Source organism: Aythya fuligula, chromosome Z (assembly GCF_009819795.1).
Source record: "Aythya fuligula isolate bAytFul2 chromosome Z, bAytFul2.pri, whole genome shotgun sequence".
NCBI lineage: Eukaryota > Metazoa > Chordata > Aves > Anseriformes > Anatidae > Aythya > Aythya fuligula.
The window spans coordinates 27,675,539-27,689,094 of NC_045593.1; the positions used below are offsets into that span (position 1 = coordinate 27,675,539).

Genomic DNA, 13,556 nt, shown 5'->3' on the forward strand with positions numbered 1-13,556 from the left:
CAACTTTGCACCAACTCACCAGAGCCAACAGCCAGCCACATAAAACATTACTCTAATCACACGTACAACAATTCAGTTGAGTTAATTGAATCAGTACTCAGTTGAATTAAAGCCTAGGTAAAATTTGTTTTTTAAATGTTTACTAAATTGAAGCTTTGATGCCTTACAATTCTGGTAACAGGCAATGCCGGCAGCATTAATGAGCTTGTAAGGAATCCAGATTAAACTGCTTTGATTGCCATCCAAATAGTAAACATAATGGTTTGTCAACAGTTTTGCAGCCTGTGAAATTTCCATACTGCTTTCAGCAGGAATGTCATGCTTAAATAAATCATTTTTAAGGCTTCAAAATAAGGCTTCAAATGCTAGCATTCCAGAAACAGAGCTCCCAGATGTGTTGCCTCAGAGCAGACAAGGATCATCAGCACATTGAGGACACTGGAATATATTTTTCTGATATGCTCTGCCTTATGAGGCATTGGAGGTCTTGATATTATAGCTGTTTTAAGTCAGTCTAGACTACTTCACAGCCTTCCCAGAGAGCTGAATTTCAAAATGATTAATAAATAAATAACAATTCTGAATTTATGCATGCATTTGATATCCATGACCTTATACTTCCTGATAATTGGACTTACCAGGAGCCTTGAGACCATTTTTTTCCTGCATTGGCAAATAAAGAAAAATAGGTTTCATCAGCTCTAAAAAGCCCCAGACCAAACATTTATTTATCAGCATTGCTGATTAATTATTGACTGAATTGTCATTTTCTGGGACTGTTAGAAGAAGGAAAAGGAGTAAAGACAATACATCTGTTGCTTTCTGAATCCTGGTATATATGGAAGCATCATTCAATTAAAAGGACATAGACTGTTATTCCCAGTATCTAAAACGACAAGGACAAATTAAAATGTTATGCTATATGTACAGCTATGTCACTGTGCAAGAGCTAGTGACAGCTGATCACCAGCAATTGTGGACAACTGACAAGCTCAACTATTTCTGTAGAAAGAGCCTGTGGATTGCTGACACTCACTTTACAACGCTTTAACAAAAGCAGACTTGTAGCCTCTCTAAAGGTCAAGTTTATTGGGAGAACAGTATGTGAAAGGATACAAGAAGTATTTTTAAGTACTTTTGTTTTCAACAGCCTAAATTCTAGATGTGTGACTGGTACAGTTAGAAGACAATGTGTACGTAGCTGACTCCCCTTCCTCACATTTCATTTGCTTGCAAGGGTAAGGATGTAGGGTCACAGTGAAAATCATGTTCTGTCTCATTCTGATTGTGCAGATGGATCAAGCTAGCACAAAAATAATGATTTTATTTTTTTTTAATAGTAGGAAAAAACTGACCCCCAGTTCCACATTCAACAATGGCACAGTATATGTAGCAATTGCCATCTGCGGATAATTGTTTAATTGGAGCGTTATGGAGCCAGAAAGGATTTTGTCTCTCCATTGTTGTCTGTATTACAATGTTGTTGTTTTTTTGTTGCTTTTGTCTTTATTAAATTTTTAAGAAAATTGAAAAAATAAGAGCAACAACTTAATAAATTACCAACAACCACTAACAAGGGACATCAGAACAAATTAATGAAAACAAATAGTCTAGATTTGGCTATTGTTTGTGTGTTTTTGGACAATGTAGCACAGCTGAGTCTTCTCATTTGGCCTTCAAAGCTAGCTTCTGTAGTGGGCTAAAACTAATAGAGGGACAGACACACACAGACTTAGGAGAACACTGTAAAAAACTGAAAATCATTCATGACCAGCTACAGCTGGCTACTGGCACTCACAACTATCTTTACACACAGTATATATTATCCTGCCAATTTCAGGCATAAGATCTTGGAAGAACATGAGCTCATACTTCCTAACAGTTTCTGTTTCATGCATCAACTTTTCATAATGGAACAAACCAGATTTTTATAGACGATTAGAAGATTAAGTAAATAAGACAAAAACTCATTGATGATCTGGAATTTATATCATCTCAGCTATAGATTTAACATCTACTTTGGGTGGAAGAAAAGTAGGCGTTTTCTGCTACGCTATAAATGATTTTTCCAAGGAACACAGAGCAGCAACCCATCACAAATGGAAAGCAGATGCATCTGAAGCGGACAACAATGGTTTTGATCAATGTTGCACAACAGAAGCATCTTTCAGCTGACAGTACCTAACCCACTATTCAACCTAACAGCAGGACCAAATAAACTTTAGAAAATAGTTCAGAGAATGTATTAAACTCTGACCTGGAGTGCGACTGTATATTGAAGGGTCCTGCCATCTCTTTTTCTGTTTTTCAAGGTTTTACGTTTAAGTGATTTTTCTTTCAGTTTGAATTAAAATAATTGCAACTTAATATACATGGCTTTTTTTTTTCCACTGAAAGAGAGTATGAAAAACTATGAATAGAATTTCTTCAAATATTGTATATCTTTTAAAAATATACTTGAAGTAAATTCCATAAGAATTAGGAGATAAAGCTCAAGAGGTAGGTTATTTAGGTAGCAGTTAAAAAAAGCTTTAAAGTAAGGAAGTCCATAAATAAGGTTTAGAAAACTCATAAAGCATTACTGCTCGAAATAAATTTTATTTGTACTAGAGAAGATGTGTGTTAAACTCTACTTGTTGCGGTACATCAAGACTTCAGGTATCAGAAATTGGCCACCAGAGGGAGCCCATATAATCTGGTATAAGGGATATGATCATACAAAGAGAAGTTAAGCAGATGAGAATTTAAGAAAATAATTCATGTACAGAGAAACATTACAAATTATTCCTAATCCACACAATAAACAGCCCTTCTACAGTACTTCCTTCCAGATTCATATTTATATTTAGATATGTAGAAATAGGAAAGTGAACCCTGCTGTAAAGTACTATAACTACAATTTTAAAATACTGAAATAAACTAAAATACTTTGTTATACACTATCCTTTGTTGTTGTTGTTGTTCTCAAAATTCAGTATTTCAGAATGTTCCACTAACTGATTCAGTATATTGGTCTGCAAATAATATGGGAAGGCGAAGGCCTACATACTACTGATGATTAATAAATTGTTTCTTTCAAAAATATTCAGGACCAGAATCTTAAGTAGCACTAAGACATTTTTTCTGTATCTGTTTTGTACTCCAAGTCAGTACCATTTTTATACATTGAATACTTAGATTTATCTGAGAAGCCATCTCCTTCTGCAGCGTAATTACTAAATTCTTATCACAGAAAGACTTATAGAATTTGCTTCATGGTTAAAAATGTCTTTCTATTAAGAACAGTTCTCAATTGTGGAAAAGCATTTTTGAACTAAGAAAAAGCTGCTCCTCCCACACTGGATGTTTTCATTTATTCTTACAGAAGTGATACCTCACTTTGTATCTGGAATATCTGTAATTGTCAAAGCTATATGACTATAATAGAAGCAGTAATTATAACTAAGACCAATCTTTGACACCTCACAACTTCTTGTGAATTTCTACTGCTACTGAATTTGCCTATGCTTTCTCTCTGCCCTATGGCAGCTTTGCAAAATTAATATCAATATAATCTCACTCTGTAAAAAAAAAAAAAAAAAATCAATATGCATACATTTCCACACTAAAAACATAATCCTTCCTTAAACCTGTTTGCTGTTAAAATAGTTACAGAATTGTAAAAAATAGGATTTGCCATGGCAAAAGTTTTTATTTGACTCAAGAGAATACAAATAGAATATGATGAAATCTGTAAAGCAGCAAATAAGTACATTGTGTACAACTTCTCCCACTGAATTAAAAGGTGAAGTGCTACTTTTCTTGTGATTGCTATGTCGTCTAACAAAAAAAAAAAAAAAAAACAAATGAAAAAAAGTGTATTGCCTGAAATGCACAGTGCTCTAGAATACACTAGCACAGGTCTTTGTAACACAGGGAGTCAGGATCCTGAATGTAAGACAGCTACCCCTACATGTGACATCTTGGCCACAGCTAGTCAAAGAGGCTTGAATACTGAATTTTCACCTGTCTTCATCCTGAATTCAGTCCAACTGAACATGAATCCCTGAGATGTATACTTTTTCTTTCTTCCTCTTTACCAAAAAAAATGTAAGACACACTGGAAAAGTCTGACAAATGTTCCATACACAATCTTGCCTCATCCCACTCATGTACGAACATTAGCAGATCACAGAGTGAATATCACAGAATCGTCTAGGTTGGAAGCGACCTCCAAGATCACAGAGTCCAATCTCTGACCTAACACTAACCAGTCCTCCACTAAACCATATCCCTAAGCTCTACATCTAAACGTCTTTTAAAGACTTCCAGGGATGGTGACTCCACCACTTCCCTGGGCAGCCCATTCCAATGCCTAACAACCCTTTCGGTAAAGAAGTTCTTCCTAAGATCCAACCTAAAACTCCCCTGGCACAACTTTAGCCCATTCCCCCTCGTCCTGTCACCAGGCACATGGGAGAACAGGCCAACCCCCACCTCGCTACAGCCTCCCTTGAGGTACCCATAGAGAGCGATAAGGTCGCCCCTGAGCCTCCTTTTCTCCAGGCTGAACAAGCCCAGCTCCCTCAGCCGCTCCTCGTAGGACTTGTTCTCCAGACTCCTCACCAGCTTCGTCGCCCTTCTCTGGGCTTGCTTGAGCACCTCCACGTCCGTCTTGTAGCGAAGGGCCCAAAACTGAACACAGTACTCGAGGTGCGGCCTCACCAGAGCTGAGTACAGGGGGACGATCACCTCCCTAGCCCCCCTGGTCACGCTGTTCCTAATACAAGCCAGGATGCCGTTGGCCTTCTTGGCCACCTGAGCACACTGCTGGCTCATATTCAGCCGACTATCCACCATCACTCCCAGGTCCTTCTCTGCCGGGCAGCTCTCCAACCATTCCTCTCCCAGCCTGTAGCTCTGCTTGGGGTTATTGCGCCCCAGGTGCAGGACCCGGCACTTGGCCTTGTTGAACTTCATGCAGTTGACCTCAGCCCATCGGTGCAGCCTATCCAGATCCTCCTGCAGAGCCTTCCTACCCTCAAGCAGATCGACACACGCACCTAACTTGGTGTCATCTGCGAACTTACTGAGGGTGCACTCAATGCCCTCGTCCAGATCATTGATGAAGATATTAAAGAGGACTGGCCCCAGTACCGAGTCCTGGGGGACGCCACTAGTGACTGGCCTCCAACTCCATTTGACTCCATTCACCACAACTCTTTGGGCCTGGCTATCCAGACAGTTTCTTGAGGGGAATTCAGTGGGGAGCGGTGTCAAAAGCCTTGCTGAAGTCAAGGTAGACCACATCCACAGCCTTTCCCTCATCCACCCAGCACGTCACTTTGTCATAGAAGGAGATCAGGTTTGCCAAGCAGGACCTGCTTTTCATAAACCCATGCTGACTGGGCCTGATCACCTGCTTGCCCTGCAAGTGCTGCATGATGACTCTCAGGAGGATCTGCTCCATGAGCTTCCCTGGCACTGAGGTCAAACTGACAGGCCTGTAGTTTCCCGGGTCTGCCCTCCGGCCCTTCTTGTAGATGGGCATCACATTTGCTAGCCGCCAGTCAACTGGGACCTCCCCCGATCACCAGGACTGCTGATAAATGATGGACAGTGGCTTGGCCAGCTCCTCTGCCAGTTCTCTCAGTACTCTTGGGTGGATCCCATCCGGCCCCATCAACTTGCGTACATCCAATTGCCGTAGCAGGTCGCCAACCATTTCCTCATGGATAGTGAGGGCCACATTCTGCTCCCCATCCCCTTCCACCAGCTCAGGGTACTGGGTATCCAGAGAACAACTGCTCTTGCCACTAAAGACTGAGACAAAGAAGGCATTAAGCACCTCCACCTTTTCCTCATCTCTTGTAACTAAGTTTCCCCCCGCATCCAGTAAAGGATGGAGGTTCTCCTTAGTCCTCCTTTTTGTGTTGATGTATTTATAAAAACATTTTTTGTTATCTTTAACGGCAGTAGCCAGATTGAGCTCCAGATGAGCTTTGGCCTTCCTAATTTTGTCCCTGCACAGGCGCGCAACATCTTTATAGTCCTCCCTAGTGGCCTGCCCTCTTTTCCAAAGATTATAAACCCTCTTTTTTCTCCTAAGCTCAAGCCACAATTCTCTGTTCAGCCAGGATGGTCTTCTTCTGTGCCGGCTCGTCTTTGGGCACGTGGGGACAGACCGCTCCTGTGCCATTAGGATTTTCTTCTTGAGGAGCGCTCAGCCTTCCTGGACTCCTCTGCCCTTCAGAACCGCCTCCCAAGGGACTCTACCAACCAGTGTCCCGAGCAGCTCAAAGTCAGCCCTACGGAAGTCCAAGACTGCAGTTTTACTGGTCCCCCTCCTGACTGCCAAGAATAGAGAACTCCACCATTTCATGGTCACTCTGCCCAAGATAGTTTCCAACCACCACATCTCCCACCAGTCCTTCTCTGTTTGTGAACAGAAGGTCTTGCAGGGCACTTTCCCTGGTAGGCTCACTAACCAGCTGCATCAGGAAGCTATCATCTTCCACGCTCTCCAGAAACCTCCTAGACTGCTTTCTCTGGGCTGTGTTGTGCTTCCAGGATATGTCTGGGAAGTTGAAGTCCCCCACGAGAACAAGCGCCGATGATTTCACAACTTCTGCCAGCTGCCTGTAGAACTCCTCATTAGTCTCCTCATCCTGGTTCAGCAGTCTATAACAGACCCCCACCAGGATGCTTCCCTTGTTGGCCTCCCCGCTGATCCTAACCCAAAGGGACTCAACCTTATCATTCCCAGCAAGTTCCATGACATCGAAACTCTCTCTGATATAGAGAGCCACACACACCACACCCCTTCTGTGCTGCCTGTCCCTTCTGAAGAGCCTATAGCCAGATATTGCAGCACTCCAGTCATGAGAGTGGTCCCACCACATCTCTGTGATGGCAAGCAAATCGTAGCCTGCCTGCCGCACGATGGCTTCCAGCTCCTCCTGTTTGTTACCCATGCTGCGTGCATTAGTGTAGATGCACTTCAGCTGGGCCATTGCCTTCTCCCCTGCCTAGACATTATTCCCCCTGGCACACCTCCAACAAGTCTTATTTCAGCCGCATCATAGTATAAAGCTCTTTCAATGAGCCCTGCCAGCTCCTGACCCAGGATCCGTTTTCCCCTTAGAGATAGGGACCTGTCTGTGGCCATCAGGCTGGGTGCTGAGTAAAGCACCCCATGGTAAAAAAAAAATAAAATTTCTGTGTTGGCACCAGCCTCTGAGCCACGTGTTTATCAGGTTGGCTTTCCGTGTCCTCTCTGCACCCCTCCCTGCCACTGTAGGGATGGACGAAAACACCACCTGTACTCCCGCTCCATACACTAACTGTCCCAGTTCCCTGAAGTCCCATTTGATGGTCTTCAGGCTTCTCTCTTCAGTGTCATCACTGCCAGCCTGGACTACCAAAAAAGGATAGGAATCAGAGGGGCAAACCAGATTGGGAAGCTTTCTGGCAATGTTCCTGACCCTGGCCCCAGGGAGGCAGCAGACTTTGCTATGGGTAGGGTCAGGCCGACAAATAGGGCCCTCTGTTCCCCTGAGAAGGGAGTCGCCTACAACAATCACCCTTCTATCTTTCTTGGTGGAGGCAGTCTTGAAGCGTGGAGTCAACTTCCTCGCCCTAGGCATACTCTTGTGTAGACTTTCTACCTCAACCTCACCCACCAGTCTCTCAAGTTCCAGGGCCTCAAATCTGCTGTGCAAGGGCACCTGGGAAGGTGGGGCCTGTAGGGTTGGTAGGGGGGGGCATTGCTTGCGAGGTCGGTAGAGGGGGGTAACATGTATACGTAACAATGTTATATTAAAAACACAACATAGAAGCATTGTAAGATATCTAATAACCATATTTAACAATTCAATATAAATACTTAAGATCTAAACTACTCTGTACATCCTTGCTCTGAAAAAAAAATGCGTTGATACTATAAGGCAGAGATGCTAACAAGGACTCCCAACACTCCACACCAAGAAAAACAGTACTACCAAACTTCTGCATTCACACATCTAGTGACCATGTTCCCATGCCTGAATAGTAAGCTCAACTTTGTATTTTTCCTGTAATGGTAGATATATAGTAATGTGAGATTGTCCTTTTATGCCAGTCCAGGAAACGTAACACACCCAACAAGCAGTACTTTCAGAAAGTACTTGTAAATTCGTTGCTGATAAAGAAGAAAACAATCTACATATAATCTATTAAAAAGCATGATTTTGTAAACTAACCAAATAAACCAATGTAACTGTTACAACAACTCTATAATCAGCTTTACAGACACCTATTCTGAATACATCTCTAAATTTGTATTAAATTTGGAAATATAATTTGTGCTGAAGCACATTGAATAAAGGTAGTTTTGTGCAAGGAACTTCATTTTCTGGACAAACTTCACCAACATCCCAAGGAACAGTATAGTTTAAAAGCTTCCTCAGAAGTCCACATTGGAGGACTCTGAGCTAGAAATTGTTATGCTTTATGAACACAAGTCCTACAAATACATAATAAATAAATTGTATGTTGTTAAATTTCTATGAAACATTTAATATCAAAGCTAATGAATTCTGAGAATTTTGAAATTTTAAGTATGTTACAACAATAGCATATTAACAAATAGGGTTTGCCTTTTTATTAGGAGAGAAAATCTACAGTATTAAAATTAGTATTTGCTCCTCTATTTTTAATCTCTTACCAGGTCTTTCCTTGCCTGTTCCTTTTGACTCAGCAAATTTCTGTATTAAACTCTCAACTGTAGTATTTGTCATGTTATTAATAAACTCTTCGTGAACCTTCAAAAACAAAATACCACAAACAACAGGAATTTAAAAAACAGTAATTAAAGAAATTTAATTAACTTCAGAAAGTGTTGTTTTGTTTTTTTTTTTTTTTAAACTCTAGAGTTTAAAATTCTTCCCTCTAAAATATATTAACTTCCACAAATCAACAAATCCCTTTTTATTGCTTTAGCTTTGGTGACTGTGTACACAATAGACATACAAACAAGGAAAGAAAGAACACAGACTGATGTCTATGATCTACTTCCATTTCTTCTATCTAAACTACTTTTCTATATATGCTTTTCTGAAATTGTCAACAACAAGCCCCACGACAATGTCAGGAAGACAAACTGTCCCCTTAAGCCAGCACCAGTTAAGGGTGTGAACAGTTACCACTGTATTATCACAGTTCCCACCTGCTTGAGTAAAAGCATTACTGTTGTAATGGTTTTGGTCTGGCAAAGGAACGTGTCGTTAATATGAAGTTTTTCCAACAAGGCAGTAATATGTTTTAGGAATAGGTAGAGTGAACCTTGTCACCGTCATTCACCAGCAGAAAACCTCAAAACTAAGAGAACAAGTGACTCAAGCAAAGTATACACAAATAAAACACAAGACATCAAAAAAACTGAGGACTACTTACCAGGATTATTAGTTAGACCAACTTGCATCTGAAGAAAAGATACTACAAAAGCTTCTTTTAATACTGTTACTGGAGGCCTTTCCCTAACAGCGTTATCAGAAATTCTGAAACTTTTCGGACGATATAATTCTATATTTAAGTTAAAGAAAAGAGGAAGTACCCCTATTATGTGTAAAATGAGTGTTAATTTAATATCTAATGAACAGAGCTTTGAAATACACTAAACATCCTTCAAATGGTCAAAAGACATTATTTTCTGTTAGCACAAAATTTAATGATTGTTCAGACTTTAGCATTTGTGATACTGAATTTATAAATGCAACAGGAAGCAGTAAAATTTTTGGCTCATATTGAATTTAGATATTAAAAAGATTTCCAATACAGTGAACAAAATCAGAGCTGATAAATTTTATTGAATGGATCAAAGAGGCTTAAATAAGAGAATAGATTGCACACTTCTGAGAAGACCAAAATGGGTATTTAGTAGATATTGAAATCTTCAAACTTCGGAAAATCAAGTTCAGCACTGATACAGTATTTGATATCTGTGGTAAAAAGAACCAAATCTGCTTCAAAGTCTTTTAAATTCTGTGTTTTGTTACTATTTATCTCCTTCTTAATGTATTTTTAAAAGTTATTGCCATTTGAAAGATGTAGTCTTATAGTTACACAAGCATGAGTTATACAAACACAGTAAGGAATGTTCCATAGTAGTTAGGAAAAATATGTAGCATAATCCAAATAAACAAATGATAATATAAAAATTACCTCTCCTATTTGTAAATGAATTTCCTTTATGGTATTTGACAATGATTCTATAATCTCTTTCATATGAAGAAGATGTGTTTCTTCAATGTCTTGAAATTTCTGTCAACCAATGCAAGCAATTACTCATAATGAAAATAATTTTTGAAATGCTAAACCTTATATCATAATAATTAAATGTACTAAACAGAAAAAAACAATCTTTTTTTTTTCCCCAGATCTTTATCACAGTGATTACAGTATTTAAGAAAGGAAGGTGTAAAATTAACAGTTACAAAATAATGTACTTTATAATACATCCTTCTGAGCTTTTATATACATCCATTATTGAGCTTTTTACTTCCTTTTTCAGCTTTCACCTGTCTTGATTTTTCAAAAAAATCTGACCAATTTTTACCAAGAGAAAATAGGGTTGAAGAAAAAATCTCTCTTCTCCATTACTGAAAGATCTCATGATTTTTCGTCTAATTCCAGAAGTCCTATTTCTGAATCTGTTTTGTACTTCCTCAACACCCTCTGCTTCTGATCCCAATACATACATAATCTTTGCAGTTTGTTTGGAATTTGTTCCCCTGTTCTACTTTACCCACACTTCCATCATTTTAAGAGCACTTCGATCATCTCTAAGAAAAGAAAAATTTCCTCATCTTACCCAAGTTAGCCATAGTCATCTTGAAATATTTCTTTACTCATGGTCTCTACTGATTCTCTTCCTACCTCTGTAACTGCCTTTTCAAATGTGACCAAACTTTGGAGCACCATTTATTCCTCTCTATTTTTACAAGGTTCTCTGAAGATCATCTTTACATTTTGTACCTTCTGGCAGTCTGATTCACAAACACAAGTATAACTCCATACAAGTCAAATATCTGTACGTTCTAAACTCTTAGTCTGTCTTTTGCCACACTCATATATGACTCACTAGCCATCAATAAGCAGACTAAAATAACCGTTTTTTTTTTTTGTTTTTTTTTTCCCCAGCACCTTTCCTTGTTGATCACAGAGAATAGGGTCAAACTCCACAGACTACTATATGATATTATTTTTTCCAATTGCTTGCTTAGATAAATTGCACTATTTTGCTTTCAAACATATCTGTGGTCCATGTCTACACATGCTGTCAGTCAGTACACATGCTGTCAGTCAGTACAAGATGCCAGCACTTGTACACAATGTGATCTTCCAGCCTACTTCCACCACCTAATGTTTACCTAAACTAAAAGTGAACTTTTGAGATTATACCAACACTGCTGCCTTCAGGTTTGGTTGAAGATCCCCATAAAATTGTGCAATACTGATGTATCACTCTCTTTTAAACTCTTCTCTATGATGCATATCAAAACAACAGGCCATTCAGAGATTTTTGCCTGTTACATCAGTGGATACCATGATTCCCCTCAAGCCACTCCTGCCATTCTCCGTTTCCTTATTTCTTGTTTATTGCTCTATCTGTAATAAAGTCTTTGAAGGCTTGTACAGTACGTAACACAATGATTCTGATCAAAGAATATCTCAGCACTGCAATACAACCATATCCATTCATGTCACAGATAGAATCGTTAACAAAATTGTTTATTTAACTTTCGTCTGTTCTGAAAGGATATACTGAAACATACTGAAATGTATCTATAATGAATGCTAAGACCAAGTAGAAGACACTTCTTAGTGTTTTTTGCTAAATTAAAAATGAAAAATCTTCGACTATCTTTACACTGTGTATGCTGAGTTAGACAGTTAAGTATAATCCATTTTGTAACCATTCTCTCCTTTTCAGTTTTATAATGTGAAGAATTACTACTATGTTTTTAACTTCATGTATATACACAGATTGCTTAACACCAAAGTTATCTGAACAGTCAACTGTACTTAATTCTAGTTAAGAGAGAAGGCTTTCCCTTGACTGGCTAATACGTTTTTTTAGAAAAGCTTCTAACAAGTTGGAATACTTTGCAAATGAGACATCATGTTTTCTTAGCAATTGCAGAGCAATTATATAATGCAATCACAGCTTTACTTAAAAAAAATCTTTCAACATAAGGAATTTCATTTAAAACCAATTTCTAAATGACAAATTAACTATATTATCATTCTTCTGTAATCATAAATAAACCTTCCATCTTATTGCAGCAAAAAATAAAACTTGCAATTCAAAATTAGGAAGATTGTATTTCAAAATTTAACCTGTCAAAATCATGTCTCACAAATCACTTCACTTTGATAACTTCAGATAAGATAGTAAATGACAAAAAAAAGAATAAAATTTATGCAACAGATTTAGGGGCAGAGGGTTAGCAAGAAGGACAGCTAAGTGAAGACATTACTACATGATTACCTAGGATAAAGCCAAATCAATTCAAGATGTTAGTGTTCTCAGAACAATTTTATCTAAAACAGCCCAAGACAGACTGAAGTTAAGCCAACTATTTTTTGCAATGAAACAGCAGAGAATGACCACACTCCTAATTTGTTTATTGAACTAGTGTATTTCAAGTGAAATATACTCTAAATTAAGATAATCTGGGTTGTGCTTAACTTAGGAGGGGGCCTAAACATATTCACGGGTTTTCTTGTTTTTCCTATCACATCATATTTAAAGTAGCTGTCTTGCAACCAAACGTTAGATGCAGCTACACTATTACACTTAAAATACAATAATTGAATAGATAGGACAATTGAATAGACAGCCAGAATTTTCAGTTCCAACACAGACAACCATGAAAGGTATTAAAAGTTTTCAGTTGTCTCTTATCATCTTAAAGGAAATCTAAAGTTTGAGTAAAAGGGTTATTGCAGCTAAAGAATAACCGAAGACATTCAGACAAGTATGGCTTGCCATGAGAAGTAAATATGTACCATTTTTGTACTGGGGGAAAAGAAAAAAAAAAAAAAAAAGCAAGAAGTATTATCATGCTTTCCCAGCTACAATATTTACTACAGTAGAACCTTTTTTTCCTCTCTAAAGTTCAGTCATATTTAAGTACCTAATACTTACCTAATAACATAATCAAGGGGGGAAAAAAAAGCATCTTCATATTGTGTCTCTAGATAAAAAATAAGTCGTTTCTTTTCCTATTATTTTGTTGAACTGAATTCTTCAAATGGCTTTTCTTTTAGCACATCACGAGTAGCCCAGCTAGTTTGCTTGCTGAAAGTCTCTACGTTTTCCTTCAATGATTCACTGACAATAAAACCGATTTCAAATACTCCTCATGTCTATCTCCTGTCAGCCTAAATAAGAACTCCATTACTCATAGCTTTCTTGCTTATTAGTGAAAAGTTTACAGGGCAATTTAGCAAGGCCAGTTCATTAAAGTCATACTTACACACTTCAAGGCAGCCTACGGACACAAGCCTCCACCCCTGGTAACACATTGCCTTTT

The 13,556-nt window shown here is 38.6% G+C and overlaps 1 protein-coding gene across 4 annotated transcripts in view; it reads right to left on the reverse strand.

Moving 5' to 3' along the window:
* FCHO2 (FCH and mu domain containing endocytic adaptor 2) overlaps positions 1-13,556 on the reverse strand; it is an 89,531-nt gene that overhangs the window by 55,521 nt on the left and 20,454 nt on the right. For all 4 annotated transcript variants that reach the window (XM_032205384.1, XM_032205382.1, XM_032205383.1 and 1 more), the window contains exons 7-8: positions 10,180-10,278; positions 8,684-8,780 (exon numbers count right to left, since the gene is read on the reverse strand). In XM_032205384.1, the coding sequence (XP_032061275.1) occupies positions 8,684-8,780; positions 10,180-10,278 (196 nt within the window). The remainder of the gene's footprint in view (positions 1-8,683; positions 8,781-10,179; positions 10,279-13,556) is intronic.